Genomic DNA, 22934 nt, shown 5'->3' with positions numbered 1-22934 from the left:
TTTAAGAAGGGTGCCAGGCAAAAGGCGGGGAATTATAGGCCGGTTAGTTTAACGTCTGTGGTAGGTAAAATGTTAGAATCCGTCATTAAGGAGGAAATTGTGAGGCATCTTGAAGGGAATTGCTTGATAGGGCAGACGCAACACGGTTTCATTAAAGGGAAGTTGTGTCTGACAAATTTACTGGAGTTCTATGAGGATGTGTCTAGGGCAGTGGATAGAGGAGAGCCGGTGGATGTGGTCTTTCTGGATTTTCAGAAGGCGTTTGACAAGGTACCTCACAAGAGGTTATTGCAGAAGGTCAGGGGACATGGAGTTGGGGGTAGGGTGTTAGCGTGGATAGAGGATTGGTTGTCAAATAGGAGGCAGAGAGTGGGGGTCAACGGGTGCTATTCGGATTGGCGGTTGGTGACTAGTGGGGTGCCCCAGGGGTCGGTGCTGGGGCCTCAGCTATTTACCATTTATATAGATGATCTGGAGGAGGGAACCGAGTGCAGGGTGTCGAAATTTGCTGATGACACCAAGATTGGGGGAAAGGCAAATTGTGCGGAGGGTGTGGAGAGTCTGCAGAAGGATCTAGATAGGCTGGGCGAATGGGCCAGGAAATGGCAAATGGAATTTAATGTTGGCAAGTGTGGGGTGGTCCACTTTGGTAGGAAAAATGGTAGGAAGGACTATTACTTACGAGGCGAAAAACTGCAGCAGGCGACGGTGCAGAGGGACCTCGGGGTCCTTGTGCATGAGTCGCAAAAACCCAGCTTGCAGGTGCAGCAGGTGGTCAGGAAGGCGAATGGGATGCTGGCCTTCATAGCGAGGGGGATTGAATATAAAAGTAGGGAGGTCTTGCTGCAGCTGTATAGGGCATTGGTGAGGTCGCAGCTGGAGTACTGTGTGCAGTTTTGGGCGCCGCACCTGCGCAAGGATATTTTGGCCCTGGAGGGAGTGCAGAGGAGGTTTACTAGGCTGATACCGGAGTTGAGGGGATTGAGCTATGAGGAGAGGCTGAATAAACTAGGCTTGTACTCGTTAGAGTTTAGAAGAATGAGGGGAGATCTCATTGAGACGTATAAGATGATGAATGGGATGGATAGGATAGAGGTGGAGAGACTCTTCCCGCTCAAAAAAGACAGTAGGACTAGGGGGCACAGCCTCAAGATAAAGGGGAGGCGGTTTAGAACGGAGTTGAGGAGGAACTTCTTCACTCAAAGGGTGGTGAATCTCTGGAATTCTCTGCCCGTTGAAGTGGTGGAGGCTGCCTCGCTAAATATTTTTAAGAAGCGGGTTGATGGGTTCTTGATAAGAGAGGGGATTAAGGGTTATGGGGAGAGGGCGGGAAAGTGGAACTGAGCCACGACAGATCGGCCATGATCTTATTGAATGGCGGGGCAGGCTCGAAGGGCTAGATGGCCTACTCCTGCTCCTATTTCTTATGTTCTTATGTTCTTATGATTGGAAGGTGCCTAGAGCTGGGGGTACGGAGGGAGAGGAGTTTGTAAAGTGTGTGTTGGAAGGGTCCCTAGAGCAGTATGTAACTAGCCCGACTAGGGAGGGGGCTATACTGGATTTAGTGTTGGGTAATGAGCCGGGGCAGGTGGCTGAGGTTGAGGTAGGCGAACATGTGGCTAACAGTGACCACAAGTCCGTCTACTTTAGGATAAAAATGGAAAGGGATGAGTGCCGTCCGAAGGGGAGGGTGCTGAACTGGGGGAAGGCGAGCAATAGCCGGATTAGGAGGGAGCTGAAGGACACTGATTGGGAGAGGTTGTTAGCTGGCAAGTCCACGGTTGGTAAGTGGGAGGTTTTTAAGGGCAAACTGAAAATGTTGCAGGAAAGGCATGTGCCGGTAAAAAGGAAGGATGGGAAAGGCAGGATTAGAGAGCCGTGGATTACAAGGGGTATAGAAGACTTGGTCAGGAAGAAGAGGAAGGCATATGTTAGGTCAAAACAACTGGGAACGGAGAGTGCGCTGGACGAATATAGAGAGAGTAGGAGGGAGCTAAAAAGGGGAGTTAGAAGGGCGAAAAGAGGGCATGAAATGGCCTTGGCTGATAGGATTAAGGAAAATCCAAAAGCATTTTACTCTTATATTAGGAGCAAGAGAGTGGTTAGAGGGAAAATTGGTCCTCTTAGGGACAAAGGAGGGGAGCTATGTATCGAGACTGAGGGAATGGGGGAGATCTTGAGTGAATACTTTACGTCGGTATTCACGAAGGAGAGGGGTTTGGTGTCGTGTAGTGTCTTGGAGGGAGCTGTAGATCAGTGGAAGGAAATATCCATTACGAAGGAGGAAGTGCTAAGGTTTTTAGGTAGCATAAAAATGGATAAAGCTCCGGGGCCTGATGGTATTTATCCCAGGCTGCTTAGGGAGGTGAAAGATGAAATTGTTGGGCCTCTGACGCAAATCTTTGTCTCTTCTTTGGACACAGGTGAGGTCCCAGAAGACTGGAGGGTAGCTAATGTGGTATCGCTTTTGAAAAAGGGTAGTAGGGATAACCCTGGTAATTATAGACCAGTGAGTTTGACATCGGTGGTAGGAAAATTATTGGAAAAAATTCTTAGGGATAGGATGTATGAGCATTTGGAGCGTTGCGATCTGATTAGGGATATGCAACATGGCTTTGTTCGGGGGAGGTCTTGCCTTACGAATCTGGTGGAATTCTTCGAGGAGGTGACAAAAACGGTTGACAATGGGCGAGCCGTTGATGTCATCTATATGGATTTCAGTAAGGCGTTTGACAAAGTCCCTCACGGTAGGCTGGTAGAAAAGGTTAAGGCACATGGAATACATGGACAGGTAGCTAGGTGGATCGAAAACTGGCTGGGAAATAGGAGACAGAGAGAGTAGTTGTCGAGGGGACCTTTTCTGGCTGGAGGCCCGTCACCAGTGGTGTGCCACAGGGCTCAGTACTGGGACCTCTCCTCTTTGTAGTATATATAAACGACTTGGAAGAGGGTGTACGTGGTGTGATCAGCAAATTTGCGGATGACACCAAGATGGTAGGATTGGCAGATACTGAGGAGGACTGTCAGGTGACACAGCATAGAACATAGAACATTACAGCGCAGAACAGGCCCTTCGGCCCACGATGTTGCGCCGACCAATTAAAAAGCAATGACCCTCTAACCTAAACCAATCCCTTTCCATCCATAAACCTATCCACGGATCTCTTAAACGCCCCCAAACAAGCCGCATTTACAACTGCAGCAGGCAGGGCATTCCAATCCCTCACCACCCTCTGGGTAAAGAACCTACCTCTGACATCCGTCCTATAACTACCACCCCTTAATTTAAAGCTATGCCCCCTCGTGCTAGCTTTCTCCATCCGAGGAAAAAGGCTATCACTGTCCACCCTATCTAAACCTCTAATCATCTTATATGTTTCAATAAGGTCCCCTCTTAGCCACCTTCTTTCTAACCAAAACAACCTCAAATCCCTCAGTCTCTCCTCATAGGACCTCCCCTCCATACCAGGCAACATCCTGGTAAACCTCCTCTGCACCCTCTCCAAAGCCTCCACATCCTTCCTATAATGTGGGGACCAGAACTGCACACAATACTCCAAGTGCAGCAGCACCAGAGTTTTGTACAGTTGCAACATGACGCTGCGGCTCCTTAATTCAATCCCCCTACCAATAAACGCCAAGACACCGTATGCCTTCCTAACAACCCTATCTACTTGATTCCCAACTTTCAGGGATCTATGTACACATACACCTAGATCCCTCTGTTCATCCACACTATTCAAAGTCCTCCCATTAGCCCTATACTAAACACATCTGTTATTCCTGCCAAAGTGAATTACCTCACACTTTTCCGCATTAAACTCCATCCGCCACCTCTCGGCCCAGCTCTGCAACTTGTCCAAGTCTCCCTGTAAACTATGACACCCTTCCTCACTATCTACCACACCTCCGACTTTGGTGTCATCAGCAAATTTACTAATCCACCCAACTATACCCTCATCCAGATCATTTATAAAAATTACAAACAGCAGTGGCCCCAAAACAGATCCCTGAGGCACACCACTTGTAACTGAACTTCATGACGAATATTTACCATCAACCACCACCCTCTGTTTCCTATCTGCTAGCCAATTCCTGATCCAATTACCTAAATCACCCTCAATCCTATACATCTGCATTTTCTGCAGCAGCCTTCCATGGTGAACCTTATCAAATGCCTTACTAAAGTCCATATATACCACGTCAACTGCCTTACCCCCATCCACCTCTTTGGTCACTTTCTCAAAAAACTCAATAAGGTTAGTAAGGCACAACCTACCCTCCACAAAACCATGCTATCTCCAATCAATTCATTACTCTCTAAATAACTATAAATCCTATCCCTAATAATTTTTTCTAAAACCTTGCCCACAACGGAAGTAAGACTCACCGGTCTATAATTCCCGGGGAAGTCTCTGTTCCCCTTCTTAAACAATGGGACAACATTCGCTATCCTCCAATCTTCTGGCACTATACCTGTGACCAACGACGACCTGAAGATCAGAGCCAGAGGCTCTGCAATTGCCTCTCTTGCCTCCCAGAGAATCCTAGGGTAAATCCCGTCCAGCCCAGGGGACTTATCTATTTTCAAACCCTCAAGAATATCTAACACATCCTCCTTATCAACTGCAATACTGTCCAGTTTACAACCCTGTAACCCAGTGTTCTCCACAGCTACATTTATGTCCCCCTGCGTGAATACCGAAGAGAAATATTGGTTCAATGCCTCTCCAATCTCTTCCGGTTCCACACATAACTTCCCACTGCTGTCTCTAACTGGCCCTAATCTTGCCCTAACCAATCTTCTGTTCTTAACATATCTATAGAACACCTTAGGATTCTCCTTAATCCTATCAGCCAAAGTCTTCTCATGTCCTCTTTTAGCCCTTCTTAACTCACTCTTTAACTCCCTCCTAACCAATCTAAAGCTTTCTAGTGCACTACCTGAGCCCTCAAGTCTCATCCAGACATAAGCCTCCTTTTTCTTTTTAACCAGCGAATCAACTTTTTTAGTGCACCACGGTTCCCTAGCTCGACCATTTCCTCCTTGCCTGACAGGGACATACATATCAAGGACTCGCAGTAGCTGCTCCTTGAAAAAACTCCACATTTCGGACGTTCCCAGACCCTGTAGTCTCCTAGTCCAACCTATGCTTCCTGATTCTCTCCTGATAGCCTCATAATTACCCTTCCCCCAGCTAAAAATACTGACCCGAGGTTCATGCCTATCCCTTTCCATCACTAAGGTGAATGTAACCGAATTGTGGTCACTATCACCAAAATGCACACCAACTTCCAAGTCTAACACCTGGTCTGGCTCATTTCCCAGCACCAAATCCAATATAGCCTCACCTCTAGTTGGCAGCAGGATATAGATAGGTTGGTATATTGGGTAGATAGATGGCAGATGGAATTTAATGCTGACAAATGCGAGGTGATGCATTTTGGACGGAATAATGCATGGAGGAGTTATGTGATAAAAGGTAGACCGATTAAGAGTATAGAAATACAGAGGGACCGGGGGGTGCAAGTGCACAACTCTCTGAAGGTGTCGACACAGGTAGAGAAGGTTGTGAAGAAAGCTTATGGAATGCTAGCCTTTATAGGAAGGGGTATAGAGTATAGGAGCTGCCGTCTGATGCTTCAGTTGTACAGAACATTGGTTAGACCGCATTTGGAGTACTGCGTCCAGTTCTGGTCACCTTACTACCGGAAGGACGTGGAGACCCTGGAGAGGGTGCAGAGGAGGTTTACCAGGATGTTGCCTGGCATGGAAGGACTGAGTTACGAGGAAAGGTTGGAGAAACTGGGGCTCTTCTCCTTAGAAAGACAGAGATTCAGGGGTGATATGATAGAGGTATATAAAATACTGAAGGGAATAGATAGAGTAAACAGTGGTAGGCTTTTCCCTAGATTGGGGACAATTACGAGAGGTCACGATCTAAGGGTGAGGGGGTAGAAGTATAATTTGGATATGAGAGGAAGGTTTTTCACGCAGAGGGTTGTGGGGGTATGGAACGCGCTACCGAGTAGGGTGGTGGAGGCAGGCACGTTGGACTTGTTTAAGGTTTAGTTAGATAGACACATGAGTGAAGCAAGGATGGAGGGTTATAGTAGAGGGTATTAAATAGGGTCAGAGCCTCGGGACGACACCGCAAATGTAGTTTTATATGTTAACGTATTGTCTTTTTATTCCACAGGGTCGGTCCACCTTGTTGTCAAACGAGGGGCATGCACACGGTGGGTCGTGCGTGGGCTGCTCTTGGAGGTTCCGGGAGTGGCCTAGTACTTCGTGTCGTTGTGTGTGCTTAATCCTGGACCAGCAGATGGGCACCGCAACAGCTCAGTGACTATCACTGCTGGCTGTGCAGATACATGGATTTGGGCCTGTGTCTGTGGGAGTTTGCGCATTCTCCCTGTGGTTGCGTGGGTTTCCTCCGGGCGCTCCGGTTTCCTCCCACACTCCAAAGATGTGCTCTTAGTCTGATTGGTTTTACCAAATTGACACTATTCTCCCCTGAATCTGGCTACATTAGGGGTTCCACTCACAGACACGCAGGGCGGGGTAGGTGTGGGAAGATGCGGCGGCGTGGGCTCGTTGGGCCGAAGGGCCTGTTTCCCGTGCTGGGATGTTCTTTGTTCTTTGTTCTTAACACTATTAAATTTAACAATTTGTCCTCATCTAGTCAACTGCTGTGAGCTGTAGTTTCCATTTCCAAACCCACACGGTAATTAATTTATTTTGACAGTATTATTTTAACCAGGGCCTTTTGTGATGGAAAATTCTTTTATGTTCTCCGCCTCACATGCATTCTCACAACTTGGTGTTGAAAGCAATATGGCATATTGATAATATTTGGCCAAACGCAATGAGGTTTCATCTTTACCATCTTTTCATTCTAAACCTTCAAAAGAGCAGTGACGTCACTACTTGACAAAAAGGATGTGAACAGAGGTACAGAGCTAGATTTCCAAGGGTTTTGCCATAAACGGGACATTTTAGCTATTTGCTTTCCATTGGAACAGAGGAGGCTAAGGGAGGTTTGGTTGAGGTGTTTAATATATGTGGATAGAATGGATCGGAAAGACCCACGTCGATTAAAAATGGTTAATAAAGAGGCATAGATTTCAAATAATTGATAGAGGGATTAGAGGGAAGTGGAGAAAAATTTGTTGGATAGCGAGATGTACTTTGATAACCTCAGCAGGCACAGATACAGTGGGTTGCATCACTCACTTGGATTGAGCAAAGCATGTGTTAATTTATTAGAGACATCGTCAAAATAATTCCACCAGAAATAAACTCCCACATCTTGTTTGTTGAAGCTCTTACTTGCTTTAATTCAATGTTTAATTTATTTCTAGCAATGCAGTTTAAAATTCACGTGATGGAGATGTTTTGAAAAATAGCTTAAGTGAAACATTGTGACTAATAATAAACTGAATAAAGTCTGATCAGGTGCATTGCATCAAAGCACCTTTCAGAACAAAATACAGTATATAGAATTGAATTAATCTTTCAGATGCAAAATCTGCTTTGAGAAAATAAATGCAATGCTTTTTTAAAAGAAAATGCATTTCCTAGCACTGGTGGCACAGTGAATTACCAAACCAAATTTCATTTCAAATGGTTGGATTCAAATTTGTGCTATACAAGTGGAACAATGGCCTTCTCTTTTTCTTAGTCTAGTTTATCTGTTAATTATCTGATTAACACTGCAATGACTGTGGGAGGAAACCAGAGCACCCAGAGGAAACCCACGCAGACACGGGGAGAATGTGTAGGCTCTGCACAAACAGTGCTGCAAGTCGCAAATTGAATCTGGATCACTGGCACTGTGAGGCTGCAGTGTTAACCAGGCCACCCTAGTTCTACAGGTTTTAGTTAAACTGAGTCTCAGCATTCCTAACTCGCTGTTGACAGGTCTAAGTCTGCAGTCTCAATGGCCTAATTCTGAAACAGTTGCCGATCAATTAGCAGTTTCGCTCAGGAAGGATTGAAAAACAGAAGTCCCACAAGGGTACAGTAAAGAGATATTTGAATTTTGTTGGGGTTAAAGCTCTTCACTGAACACTGCAAGGGTATTCTCAAAGAATCATACAGCACAGAGGACCATTTATCTGTCATTTACTCATGAGGTCTGTGGCTGAGGAATAGTCAATGTTGAGGCTGAGTACAAAATATAGAAAATGTTCCATTCTTTTATTCTACATCTCTAACTTTAGGTTTTAAGAACTGGATGCAGACATCCAAAGTGAAATATTTATCTTACTCATTTCTCAGAATTTGAGAAATGGAGATTGGAACAGCAAGGCTTGACGTTGAAGCAATTCATAGGAGGCTTGTTAGTTTGACAGATCAATCCCAATTATTTGGAAATGAATGAAATAATCAAAATAGGTTTAATAATCTTAAAATTAATATCCATTTCTTGTGGAACTTGCATGAATCAAATTCAAAAGTGATGCATCTCCCCCTCATATGCTGAGTATGTTATCTAACATCAGGGTGCTTAGTGGTGCCCATACTGCAAAGATAGGGAAAAATATGCCTAATACTGTGATACCAACATTCCTAGCCTTTGTGAACACAAACACAGAAACAAAGGTGAGATATACACACTTAAAGATATGACTACACTGAGATGTTTGGATACTATAATCATAATTAACAATTAAAATTGGGTTAATTCATTCAAATTTTCTTTTTTCACAGATATCCTAGATTATCTATGGCTTTCTGTATTGATGAGAAGAAAAACTGGACCTGTTATAATGGGGGAAATTGCACTGATGGGAAGAATACAAGGTGTATCTGTCCTATGGGATTCACCGGAAGCCAGTAAGTAGAACGCGAGTTGAAAGTGCTCAGAGTAGTCAGCACTGAAGGGAAAATGATGTTTATAGCTGAATCACTTTTTGAGAGGCAGATGGGGGGGGCGTTGGGAAGAAATACAGAGCATGAGACTCAGGGCTCCTCTTGTTGTACCTAGCTCCTAGCAACGTAACTTAGATCAGTATAGGCAGGAACCTGGACATAGTTCACCAGCACAGCCATTCAGTTACAAAGAGCAATGGATACAAAGACAAGCAGATCAAATCTGAGCAATACAATTAAAGGGAGATCACTGGGAAGACAAAAAACCCAGAAAATCTCAGCAGATTATTCATTAATGCATCTATCATATGTTGAGCATTAATGAACACAGAGTAAAGTGTTCACCGAAATATGAATAATTTTACAAGGAACAATAGTCCTTCAAAATTAATGTTAAAATAGCAATATTAAAGGAATATGCTAATATGCACCTGTTTGTGACATCTTTATATGCTATATAATTTGCTGATGACTTCTTACGAAGGGAAATTTTAGAACCCTCTTAATGTTAAAACTTACTTTAAACATAAAATAACATATCTGATCAAAATTTTTTCTGCTGTCTGCACATTGCATTTTGAATTTTGGCACCTGATCCCTTTAAATAACAGCAAGAGATGGAAATGGTTTTCTCAATATCAACATGCAGAACATGTGGAGGAAGTGTTTTCAACATTGTTAGGATGCAGGTTTGAATTCACATCATGTTTTGCAATTGTTGCTATCTTCCACTGCAGAATGGGTACAAGCCTGGACAATCTCAATGTCAGGACTTCTGACCATTTTTCCACAGAAAGGATTTGACAGATAGCTACATTTAAAACAAAGCGTATTCACGCAACCTGCTTTACTGAAACATTGAGATGAATCTCGTTAACTAGCTAGGTGCTCAATAAAAAATTTGCTGGCCTTTCTGAATAATCAATAAGCAGCCCATTGTGCTGAGAGAACCCTGCTCATCAGCAGGGGCTCTCTGGCATCGAACCCTCTGTTCAGACTGTGAACACTGGGAGGCAACAGCAGAGCCAGAAAAGCTCAGTGACAATCAGGTTTTGAAAGAGAAAGCTGCAGGAACAAGCTTCCACCTGACTCTGAAGGTCAAAATGCAGGAGGTGGTTAGAGGTCACTTTGTTTAACTCAAGCCAGGTGACCCACTGATGTCGGGGAAGCATAATGCGTTCCTTATTTATATTGTAGCACGAAGACAAATTGTACAGATCTAATGATAACTTACTCTGTACATTCACTCACTGTGAATTAAAGCAACCACATGATTCATATTTAGCTTTGTCTTAACAGGTGTTTCCTTAGTCAACCTTTGAAAAAAATAACAGAAATGCTTATAGGTACATGTGCAAGACATGAAAATCCAAGGGGATACGAACGTGGTTGCACAGTTAGATATTCGACCGTATGAGCATACCCAAAAGTGTAAGACATTGAGATCCCACAGAAGAATGACCAGCACCACTGTATTCTAAAAATTCTAAACTTGTAACTTTCCACAATACAGTGGTAGACAATGGCTCGAGAATTACTGAAATACCAATACATAGAAAGAGTATTCCATCTTTAAGTACAATTCTAACAGTTCATTCTGTAAAGAACTATATTTATCTGCTTGCCTCCTCTTATGTAGTCAGTGTTAATCCATTGAGATCTTAATCAAACATACATTTAGAGTGGTCAGGCTTATTTATTACTGCCAACTGCAACATACTTAGAGATCACTTTCTTTTGGGTTACTTCTGGCTGAGGGTGGTGACTGAATAAAATCCAGAAGGGCAATATTGCATCAATACCAGAATAAACTAAACCTGCTTGAAATGTTTTATTTGAACTGAAGACGTAAAATGCTGGAAACACTAAGCAGTTCAGGCAACATCTGTGGAAAAATAGACACCGAAATCTTGCTGCCATTCACACCAGTGGGATTTTATGGTCCCTCCAAGAGTACACCGCCACCGGCAGCGAGGAGTGCATTCAACAGAAAACCCTATTGACAACAGCAAGATCGTATGATTCCTCAGCCAGTGGGTGGTGGGCCCCCTTCCGCTGCCGGGAAATTTATCTCATGGAGTGGGAGATAATTCCCACCCAACATTTATATTCTGATACAAGGTCATCGACCTGAAACACTAACTCCTCTCTCCCCACAGATGCTGTTTGACCTGTTCTGTATTTCCATCATTTTCAGTTTTATATCAATGTTTCATTTGAGGTCTCCTTCTGAATATCCTGCAGATGTGAAGTCGACATTGATGAGTGTGAATCGAGCCCATGTCTTAATGGAGGCTTCTGCCAAAACTTACCCAATGAGTTCCATTGCATTTGCGACATAAGCTTTGCCGGTGATCGCTGTGAGTTTGACGTAAGCGATCTCTCATTCTTCATCTCTTTATTACTCTGGCAGAATCTTTTTCAGCTTCTTTCCTACCTCATAATCCGAATGGATGATGAACCAGCAATGGAGTGGGGTTGAAGCTCTTGAATAAGCAAATCAGTGGATCAGTTAATCTAAAAAAAAGGATGGTCCAGTTATGATCTGCCACTATTGTTCTTGTTACTTCCTACTGTTTGAAACCAACTTGTAAACAGAGTTTTGATTAACCCTGGGAAGGCTTTCACAATATATAACATGCATTTCCTCCAGATTATCTGGGGGAATTATATTTTTGTAAACATTCAGTATTAGGTATTCTAAAACAGAAAAGAATGGAGCAAAATACTGCAGATCTTGGAAATCTAAAATTAAAGGGTGCTGAAAACACTCAGCTGATTATTAGCATTTGTAAAATGAGTTCATGTTTCAGGTTATGGTCTTCAATTTGTAACCACCGTATCATTCATCAACACTTTTTTTCTTTTCTCTTTGCACGTTTTGGTTTTACAATCTTACTTTTCTGCTGTTTTTGCTTTTAGATAGCAACTTTTAAGTTAAAGTTTATTTATTAGTGTCACAAGTAGGCTTAGATTAACACTGCAATGAAGTTAGTGTGAAAGTCCCTCAGATGCCACACTCTGGCACCTGTTTGGGTATACTGAGGGAGAACTTAGCATGGCCAATGCATCTAACCAGCATGTCTTTTAGATTGTGGGAGGAAACCAAAGCACCCAGAGGAAACCCATGCAGACATGGGGAGAATGTGCAAACTCCACACAGACAGTGACCCAAGCCAGGAATCAAACCTGAGTTCCTGGCACTGTAAGGCAGCAGTGTTAAACACCGTGCCAGCAGCATTCTGCCACTCACAGTTCCCTCTATAGACACTATGGGTAGGATTTTACAGGCTCATTCATCCCGAAACCATAAAATCCCATCCGAGGTCAATGGACCTTCTCATGCTCCGCCCCTTACCCACTTTGATTCCCATGGGGCTGGTAAAATTCTGGCCATCTTCTCTTTATTTGTCCCATTACCCTCCCTTTGTCCTTGCACCACCAAGCCTCTGGTCATAGATCATCCTCTTTGTTCTTTTTGCAACACCCCTCCATTTAATTTGCTTAAAAACTTTCTCCCTTTTGATATAAGCATCCAGCAGAATTTAATGTACTCTCTCTCCACTCTCCACTCCTGCCCATTCCCAGCATGGGCCAAGAGTCAGAAACCAATTAATCAGGTAGGAAGGCACAGCAGAGAGAATCTTCCCAATTCCCCCTGCCTAAGGCAGACTTGGGCAAGGTTGATGTTAGCTTTCTGCCCGGGGAAGGTTGATGTTAGCCTTCCTGCCCCTTGCAAGGTTGCAGTGGCTAATTAAGGGCCATTAAGAGATCACATCAGGTATGCATGATTTGGAGATGCCAGTGTTGGACTGGGGTAAACACAGCAAGAAGTCTCACAACACCAGATTAAAGTCCAACAGGTTTATTTGGTCCTACAACCTATAGGCTGCAGAAGGCCCATCACTGGCAAGGGTCACTGCTGCAGGAAGACACCCCTTTTCCCTCCACACTGACGCATCACCACAACAAATGTGGCTCACCCCAGCAACATTGCCCCACTTACCTGTCCTCCATGGACTCCATTGCTGCTCCTTTCCTGGCCTCCTGTAGTCCCAGCAGTGGCCATATCCCCAGTAGCGCTGGAGAGTAAGAAGAGCTGTCAGCACTCCGATTGGCTAGGAGCTTTCTGAGGTGAAATCCTCATCTTGAAGTGCTCAGGAACCCAGAAGCAGGTTGTTAACTGCCACTGGGGGTCCTGGGGGTTGTTGTGGCTAAGTTGCCATTGGCATTCCAGCTGGTGGAAGGGCCATCACTGTGGCTTTTAAATTCAGCACCTTAACTCTGTTTTTCTCTCCACAGGTGCCACCTGGCCTGCTGAGTATTTCCATCATTTTATGTTTTTACAATTAAAACATTGCTTACTTTGCTGTAGTTTGGAAATATATAAAAGGTTTAAAAGTTGATTTATTAGTGTCACTTAGATAACACTGCAATGAATTTACTGTGAAAATCCCCTAGTTGCCATTCTCTGGCGCCTGTTCGGGTACACTTAGGGAGAATTTAGCATGGCCAATGCACCTAACTAGCACATCCTTCGGACTGTGGGAGGAAATCGGAGTACTCAGAGGAAACCTATGCAGGCACAGGGAGAATGTGCAAACTCCGCACAGACAGTGACCCAAGCTGGGATTTGAACCCAGGTCCCTGGCGCTGTGAGGCAGCACTGCTAATCATTGTGCCACCGCCACTATGCAAACATTTAATTAAGCTTTAGTTTTCAGTGCAGATATAATAAAAAGGAACAACCACAGCAAGTTTAAAATTCTTGGTTTTCCCACCACATAGAGCATTGCATGGGATGATCAAATATTTCATCTTACCTTGATACTTAACAATTTTAACTGGGGGATTTTCACTGTAACTTCATTGCAGTGTGAAAGTAAGCCTACTTCTGACGTCAATAAATAAACTTTTAACATTAATTTTAAACTTTAAATTTCTGGGTTCAGCAGTTACCTTTCAACTAAAAATGACAAGCAATGATAAGTGGATAAATGAGCTTGTTAAAACATATTTGTTAGGGTCCAATTTTAAAAGTGCAATTGTACTTTATAGTTGAACTCAATGGTACAATCCCATCCCAGTAGTCTATTATCTTGAGTACGCCAAACCCATTTTTCTAGGAAGATAGATAGCCATCTATTTAGTTTTTTTTAAAAGAAAGGAATCCTAAAATTCAATGATGCAGAATTAACTGAAAGCTGATTAGATTTTGTGAGCTTGTGAAATGTGGAGCACAGCTCAAGCAGCTTTTGTGTCATTTCCAAAAACCTGATGCTTATATAAAAAGGCATATCTGTTTACACAGAATAAATACAACTACGCAAAATAACACAGCATCGAAATAGACCACTCATCCCACTTGGTCCATGTCCAGTGTTAATGTTCCACACAGCCCTTTCCCATGTTACTTCACCTCACACATTCAGAATATCTTAATCCTGGATTTTTACTGTCTCTCAAGTTATAATAGTTTCCCTTGAATTGGACTTATTTGTGACTATTTTATAATTATGATCCTCCATTTTGGACTGCCCACCAGCGAGTTTAGCTGAAGAAATTTGTGCATAATTTTAAAAATCTCAATCAGGCCACCTCTCAGTCTCCACTTGTTCTTTTCTCAGGGGAAGAGCCCCGGGCTGTTCAGTCTTTTTCTGATGTTTAATAGTAAGAGAATACATTGAGTCACAAAAATGCAGTGTAATTAAGGGGTATTAAGAGTCACATCCCAGGCAGTGTGGTGGTGCTACATGCTCAAACATCATGAAATGATGGCCCAAAGCCATCATGTACTTGAACTGAGATACAGGACTTTGGGTTATGAATATTAGGGCAGTATTTCTGGATGCCCAAAGCAGGCAGGTAAATGAGAAGTACAGGGGTGTAAGACTAATTGGGTAGCTCAAAGAATTGGCACAAGCATGCTGGGACAAATAGCCTTCTTCTGTGATGTATTTTGAAATGATCTTTGCTTTTAAGAACAGGTGGTAGCCAGGAATGGAAAACTCTCTCAGGCAGAACAGGAAACTAAAATTAAACATTGGTAGTGCTGTCTCAAACCAAAAATTGCAATCCATTCATAAACTGCCAAGGAAAGGAACAGAAACTGCATGCTATGCATTGGGATAACATTTGGAATAAAGCCATTGCAGAAGCTCATGTGGTGCAGAATGAGTCGGGTGTTCAAATGGTCAGTGGATAGGCATATGGATAATATTGTAATAGTTTAGGTTAGAGGGTCATTAGATTGGTTCCACTGGTGGGTGCAACATCGAGGGCTGAAGGGCCTGTACTGCGCTGTAATGTTCTATGTTCTAACTCAGATCAACTCTTGAAATCAAATGCACCTTGAACTCAAACTCCTACCTGTTGATTCATAATTCGGTCACCGTGAACCTGACTTTTAACAGTTCCAGTCACAATAGCAACTTGGCTAAAGCGGTTTGGGATAGTTGCTATTAGAAAAATTAAAGGCCAGTGTTCATCTTCAGAGGCTCTATCACAAAAGTGATGTGACACTGGAGTTTCTATCAACCAGCGACAAATAATTCTCATCAAGTTACAGTGTATTAACTGTGGTGTGGTGGCACAGTGGTTAGCACTGCTGCCTCACAGCACCAGGGACCTGGGTTTGATTCCCGGCTTGGGTCACTGTATGTGTGGAGTTTGCACATTCTCCCTGTATCTGTGTGGGTTTCCTCCAGGTGCTCCAGTTTCCTCCCACAGTCCAAAGACGTGGGAGTTTGGTTGATTGGCCATGCCAAATTGCCCTTTACTGTCAAGGATTAGTAGGGTAGATAAGTAGGGTTATGGGGATAGGGCCTGGGTGGCATTGTGGTCAGTGCAGACCTGATGGGCCGAACGGTCTCCTGTGCACTGTAGAGTTGTATGATTCTATGATACTCACAAGCAGATTTGTTGGTAGGTACAGTTGCAAGAGTGTCAGACACCTAGTACTTCAGAATGTTCCAGCTTTAAATATTATCTTTAAAAAAATGGTATGAAGTAGTGTTGGCATTTCTATCGACCCAGATAAAACATTTCAAATGACAACTGCATGAATTACACAAATTAAACCATCAAAAACTGCACCTGCATCAATGGCACAACATGAAAATTTAGCTCGGGGCCCTTGCTGAAAGATACACATCTATTAGCACAGAAATTTCCACTGGTTTGAGTGAAGAGCAAAACGCTCCCATAAGACATACTTCTTCTTTGGGAAGTAAGAACTGATTTTAGCAAGCTTAAACTGCACCATAAACAGGATGCTGCAGCACATTTTAATACTGTTAGGAAGTTCGGGCAAGGTTACATTTGATTCTCAAAGTAGGCTCAAATGATTTTGCTTTCAGTGTTCACTCACAGAACAAACATGGCATCAGTGCAAAGTGGCTTCACTGTAAATTGGGATTATCAAACTCACTCCAAGATTAAGTGGAATAAAACTACCTCCTTGTGGGAGCCTCACTCAACTTTATTATGGTTTCAGGTTGAGATTCAGACTGCGTTTATAGACAAAGATACTATAGTTAACTAAGCACATCATAGGTATCTCAGTCTTATGGAATACAGAAACACAGCCTGCAATTTGTAGTAATAAACTACAATTAAGAACATGCATTTTTTTTGATGATGGGTGCAATAAATCAGTCAATAATGTAAGATATCCATCTAACTGAGCAAAACTTTCTTGATTTCCACTTCACTACTTTGCCAGCAGTTTAAAACTGATCAGTAAGTGGTTTATGAATCTTGTAAATTATACGCGACTCCTTGTTGCTACTTTGTTTTTGTACAGAATTTCAATAATTTTGAAAATTTAAGCACAGTGATTATTTTAAGCACTACCTCTGTAAGTATTTATATTTGAAGTTTAGACATGTTCTGACTATCATTCATTTTATATATGCTTGTACTACAAGTATTTTATATTTTTCCTGTTTTATAAATTATATTTTTGAGTAAAGATGAATAATAAAAAGGCAAAATAAATAAAGCATGATTTTATGCAATGCTGGAGCAGACTAGTTGGGTTATACAGTATAGCTTCTGCTCCTATTTCTTTTGTTCTTGCATATAATTGAGCTGCCCTGGTCAGAAAACACAGACCAACGAAATTATGAGGTGCACAGAAAATGAAGTATAATCACTGGTTTATTGAATCAAAATAAAAGACATGGGAATACCTGGGTCACTCAAGTTGTGCTTGTCCTTGACCCCAGTTTATACAGAGATTTACTTAAGTCTATTTTCAGCAATCTGAAACTATAAAATTCCTTAATTGCCACCAAATCTAGAAAGTAGGAAGATGTTGACTTGATTTCTTGTGGCTTACCATTTACTGTTCGTCACTAATTTCATCAATTCTTTCTAACATTCTATGTGTCATTACTTTGTTTCTCTGTCTGTGTTTTCTTGACTAAACCGCATTATCATCTGACATAATTCCAGAAGGTTATCCACTCCCATAGTTCCTAGTACACATGATTTTGTTCTGCCTTTCTCTGTATGTGTAAGAATCCTCACTTTTGGGGCATATGCCCACTGCTTTCATCAGAAGACTTAATAAACACAACCATCATTGCTGCATTTCTGTCTCTCTGTCCTTTGCTTTGTTTAACATTAAACATTTGTGTATATGTAAAAAGCATACAATCATACAAAATTGCACTGTGCATTTATTGTGGTCATATTAATGAAGCATCAATACATTTTTTGCCCATTCTTCCAAAATTTCTTAGTGGACCGAACTTCTTTCATGCCTTCTACTATTTCTATGATTGCTTAGGGTACAAGGAAAATGGATTTGAGCTGACAGTTTCTGTGGGGACCCAGTGCTGATACAGCAACAAGGCCCATCTCTCACAACTCTGACTCTTTAATTCAGAAATCGGGGGATAATATTGGTTTTTGATTCAGGAAGGATACTGATTAAAGGGGATGCAATAATATTATTCATGCAGGGTTAGTGGAGGACCGCCATGGTTCAGTGTTATTCCAGGCAAAATGTCTACCATCCAACAGATCCACCTAAAATTCACAGTGAAAACATAAACAAAGAGGCTGTACTTCAGCAAGCAAGCTGTAGCTGCATTGTTCTATATCCTGGAGCTGCATTAAATCAACACCTGCACTATCATTACCAGGAAAAGTAATGATATCATAGGCTTTTTCCAGGCACACGCAGGTTACATATGACTTGCTGGTAAATGTATTGACATTAACACCAGTACATAGCGGCAACATCAACAGCAGAAGGGGAGGAGAGACCAACAGACTGTTCGAAATGAGGTGCATTCTCAAGTTACAAGAATGCTTTGAGTAAACCCATTGTCGACTATGTGTGGAATATCCTATGGCATGTTACATAAAAGAATGCAATTTTCAACATCCACACAGTTTGTGACCATAAGCAAATCTTGAAGCAGGTGAATGCATGGCTTAGAAGGAGTATTATTGTAGAGACTTGGAAACAAATTTGATTGTTTACTTTAAGATATGGTTAACTTTAAGATACGGTTAACCACTCTAGTGTGACTCAATATACACTAAGTAATCCCAATAGCTCATGTCAAACAGCATGCAGTGAATCACAGCAACATTAGCAAGCAGATGTTGAATTTGTTGCGATTGTTTTGTAGAGTTCCTTAATACACAACTGCTTCCAGAAAACAGAGTATAGATGAGCATTCCTGCAAATGTGTTTGGAATTAGTTCCCCTTTATTGTACTGTTTCTGGGTAGATTTATTCATTCTCACATTAGAGCAATATCACCGGCTGAAGTTAGTTGCACTTAATTTGATCTTCCTCTGGTGCAATGGTAGTCCAATAATCCTGACAGATGCATGAGTGAAGAGGCTAAATTTAGCAAATGAGAAGTCAACTTACAGTTTAGGAAGTTTTTAGGCTAGGAATAGTGCAAACTTTGAAAATTGAATGTTGTTACTTTTGACAGTTGAGGGTATAAGATATACTGAGAGACCATCAACAAGCCAACATTATCAATATGGAATGACTGAGACTGCCATAACACCTTCTCGCTTGATTTGCCAAAGTACTGTAAGCTGACAATATATTAACTGTTTTTACTGAAGATTAGCCTTTGAAGACATCACTCAAAGTGACCAGAGAATAATCATTATATCATTAGTAAGATGGTCAGTGAGCTTCAGCTGTGTAAACTGCCATGGCCAATGTCAACCATGGTTATTATCCTCCATTAAAGTAATAGTAAGGCGAGAGTGTGCTTTTTTTTAATAAGTTCTGCAGCTTGGTCATCTCACGCATTATACAATTCAGTTATAGAAGAAAGCATGCTTTTCTCTCGTACCTTTCACAACACAAACAGCCATGGCCAGATAATGAGTTTTAGTGTTGTTGTTTGAGGGATAAATGTTGGTTAGGTCATTGGGCAGAACTCCCATGTTCTTCTTGAAAATAGTGCTGGGGACCTTTTTGATCTATCTGCAAGGGCAAATGAGGTTTTGGTTTAATGCATTCTAAAGAAAGTGAAAAGATAAAGCCAGTAAAAATAGCCAGCAAAAGTGGAACACTAATGTGTAGCACCATGGAATGGTTGCAGAAGAGTTCATTCCTGAACTGACCTAATCTCAACCATTCTGTCAGAGAAAGAATCACATAGGCCTTACCTTCACTGTGGGGAAGAAGCATTTATGTGCTGCTGTGGGGAACAGTTGGCTAAAGCATCTCAATGTATAGGCCTGGGGGTAAGAGATTTTGCACCTTTTCTCCCAGATGGCAATATGCATGTCCCTGAAAGTCCTTTCTCCTTAAAAATAGAAGTAAATAAAATTTGCAGTTGTCAAGTTCACACAGTGAAGTTGAAAGGAATTGTCTCTATTTATATTTTTATATCTTGACCTGGTGTAGTGAGGCTTTTTACTTCATTTTAGCAGGCTAAGTACATCTAGAAATAAAATGGGATCAACACAAGAGAAGGGATCAGGGTCAGAACAGCAGGACATTGCAATGATAGGAATGTGTGATAAGAATGGGAATGAAAAGAAGAGAAAGGAAGGAAGGAGTTGCCAGAGATCTGTGGGTTGAAATGCATGAGCTAACATGGAAGACGAGTGCTCTTTGAGGGTTTAAGTAGAAAGTTACTATAGCTGAAGTATTTGAATTTTGTTCTCTCAAGATTAAAATGATAATGCTGCAAATCATCAAGTGTAGAAACAGGCTGCAAATCTGCATGGAGAAGAAAAGTTCTGTTGTGTGGGGGAATACAGGTTGCTACTGATCACGAATGGTGGGGACAGAGTCGATTCACACACTGGAAGTGCAACAAATAATGGCAGATTTCTCAAGGAGAATTAGAGAATTATCAATAGCAGCGTGGAAATAGTAGTTGATGTGAGTGCACTGTGAATTATTTGATTTTGCTTAAAGGAGCTACGTTATTTTACCTGGGAGAGGTGAGTAATTGCGATAAAGGTACAGACTAAGGTTCACTGGCAAAGCATGAAAAGTCAAATGGTTTTGGATTTGCCCAGTGGCAGTTAGACTTGTGAGCTTACTTTGTGTTGTTTGGGATTTTGCCATTAGTGGTGAAGCAATGGTGTTTGCCTCTGACCTTAAAGAAAGCTTCCCACTGAGATCTCAGTGGACTTCCCTTTCTCCAGTGTCAGATTGAACCAGCAATGCGCTTGACTCTTAACTACCCTCTGAAATTGTCTAATAAGCCATTCAGTCATATCAAACAATGACAGAATGGACTGTAGCAGTCCAAGAAGATAATTCATCACTGCTTACTTAAGGGCAATTCGTGATGCACAACAAATGCTGGCCGTGCCAGTCCATATTCTAAAAAAGAATGAAAAAGAATCTAATATCAAGTGAAGGTGATCCTTCCAGGCATCCAACAATGGTGAAATTATCGAGCAGCCTATCACACTGCTGTATTCTCAGACAGCAAATCAGCAAGTAAAATGCAACAATATCCTTCACTGTTTATTAACAAAAAAAATCTGGGATATACATCTGGGTTTAAAGTAGAAGCTGAAGTATAATAAACACATTTTAAAAAAAATTACTTCAAAAATGTGAAACCATAGAGAAATTTGAAATTAAATTTTCAGCAATAATTATGAATTTAGAATTTAGCAGATTTTCTATTCCAGGAAGGCTCTCAGCTAACCGGCAGAATTTCCAAAACCAGGGAGAGAGAGGCTTCTTTTCAGCTTGCTGTCCCTTCTGAAAATAAAACCCAAACCTGCAGCTCCAAGCTGAAAATGAAAAAAAAACTCCTATTACCTGACTTGCCAACCAGTTTTTCTTCTAATCAAGGTGAACAGCTTTTTACACCAGCCCCAAGCACAGGCAATTAATTGTGCAGTACTAAGAGGTTTTAGTTAAATGCAAAGTCATAAATATCCCAGTAAAAATAAACAAACCCACGTTTAAGCAGCAATTAAAGGATATCTCCAGTCAAACTGACAGCATAATCTGACAACATAATGAAAAAACAACTGAAGCCAATAAGGCCTGCTTACAAGTGCAGAAAACATGATTTAGAAAAAAACATATCTTAAAGGTACACTAACATCACTATATATAGGCGAGTAACTCATCTCCTGAATCCTTTTTATGATACCGTTCCTTCGCTGTCACTGGGTCGAAATCCTGGAACTTCCTTCCGAACAACACTGTGGGTGTTCCTACACCACATGAACTGCAGACGTTCAAGAAGGCAGCTCACTACCACATTCTCAAAGGCTATGAGAGATAGCGATGAACGCTGTCTTTGCTGATGATGTCCACATCCAGTGAACAAATTTTAAACAGCTTCAAATTTCATACCTATCCATTGCAAAGACTTCCTAATTCCACTTCTACAACATTGTCCATCAAACTCTACCCCCAACATCTACTAAAGACTTACTTATCTTCCCACATTCATGTTCTTGTCACCTTTCCAGCCAACGGCCAGGTTAGATATTTGATGATGTTATGGCTGCCTTCAGCTGCTTAATGAGAATCAAAACTTTCAATGTTATGGGTGGAAAACATGGCTTCTTTACAAGCCAGAACGTGCTGCCTGCCATGCTGATAGAGGCAAACAGCAATACATGTTTAGGGCCAAGGCATGAAATGGTCATCACAGACTGTGCGTATGCAAATAACCATCTCACACTTGTTTGGCAACTGCCATTCAAAATTGGCTTGCCCAAAATGTTGCCAACTATGTCACACATAGGCCTGCGTTTCCTGTAGCAGTAATATCGTGTTCAGGAAAACCGAGTCTACTCAAGGCCCTTAAAAGGACGCAGGCCGCCACCCGCCACCAAGAATATAAATATTGAAAATGAATTGACTGAATCTGGAGCCAAGAGGAGCATGAAATGAGTGGCTGCTGTCATCCATTCTTGTCCTCCCCTGCCACCCTCAGCCCCTTCCCCATCATCCTAATCCACCATTTCCTCAGTGGCCAAGTTATAATGTCCAGATCATGTGGGCTCTGTTGTTATCACTGGGCCAGTGAACATTCTGACATGAAAAGTGCTACAGAAATGTCAAGTTCTGGTTTTAATTTTGTTTCGGATAATATCATTCTCATTTGGTTATATGTTACTGATCGTTATGAACAGGAAAAATCGGGCATGTTACATCGATTTACTATTATACCTGTCCTGCCGGCCAGGTTGAGGGAAGCATGAGACAGGCTACAGGTTGCCTCAGGAGTGTGCGGGCCTGAGGTTTGAGTGAGAGAAAATCATAAATCATATTGAGGACAATTGCACACTAACCCAAATTCAGAACCTAACAGCATTTATAAATGTGAAACTGCAAGATGAGTAAATTCTCAGACAGGAAAGGCTAAATCAAATGTCAACACCATACCTGCACTCAAGAGACCTGCAGGCACACAATCATGATTTATCTGCCTGTTAGTTTGGGACCATCCTTAAAGCCTGTGTGCAAATGTGGATAGCTTGAAAAATGGCTAAACTGTACAAGGGAAAAGGAAAATCTCTGCAAAGCGTGTATATTAGGGCAGCACGGTGGCACAGTGGTTAGCACTGCTGTCTC

General features: G+C 41.9%; 1 protein-coding gene across 3 annotated transcripts in view; it reads left to right on the top strand.

The window, feature by feature from the left end:
* The window catches only part of crb1 (crumbs cell polarity complex component 1), a 143564-nt gene that overhangs the window by 110148 nt on the left and 10482 nt on the right, over positions 1–22934 (top strand). For all 3 annotated transcript variants that reach the window (XM_080195848.1, XM_080195847.1, XM_080195849.1), the window contains exons 10-11: positions 8717–8842; positions 11123–11249. In XM_080195848.1, coding sequence (XP_080051974.1) covers positions 8717–8842; positions 11123–11249 — 253 coding nt within the window. The remainder of the gene's footprint in view (positions 1–8716; positions 8843–11122; positions 11250–22934) is intronic.

Source organism: Carcharhinus amblyrhynchos, chromosome 9 (genome assembly GCF_965287045.1).
Source record: "Carcharhinus amblyrhynchos chromosome 9, sCarAmb.v2.hapA, whole genome shotgun sequence".
Taxonomy (NCBI): domain Eukaryota; kingdom Metazoa; phylum Chordata; class Chondrichthyes; order Carcharhiniformes; family Carcharhinidae; genus Carcharhinus; species Carcharhinus amblyrhynchos.
Note: the sequence above shows the minus strand (reverse complement) of the source record. Positions and strands in the feature narration are given on the sequence as shown.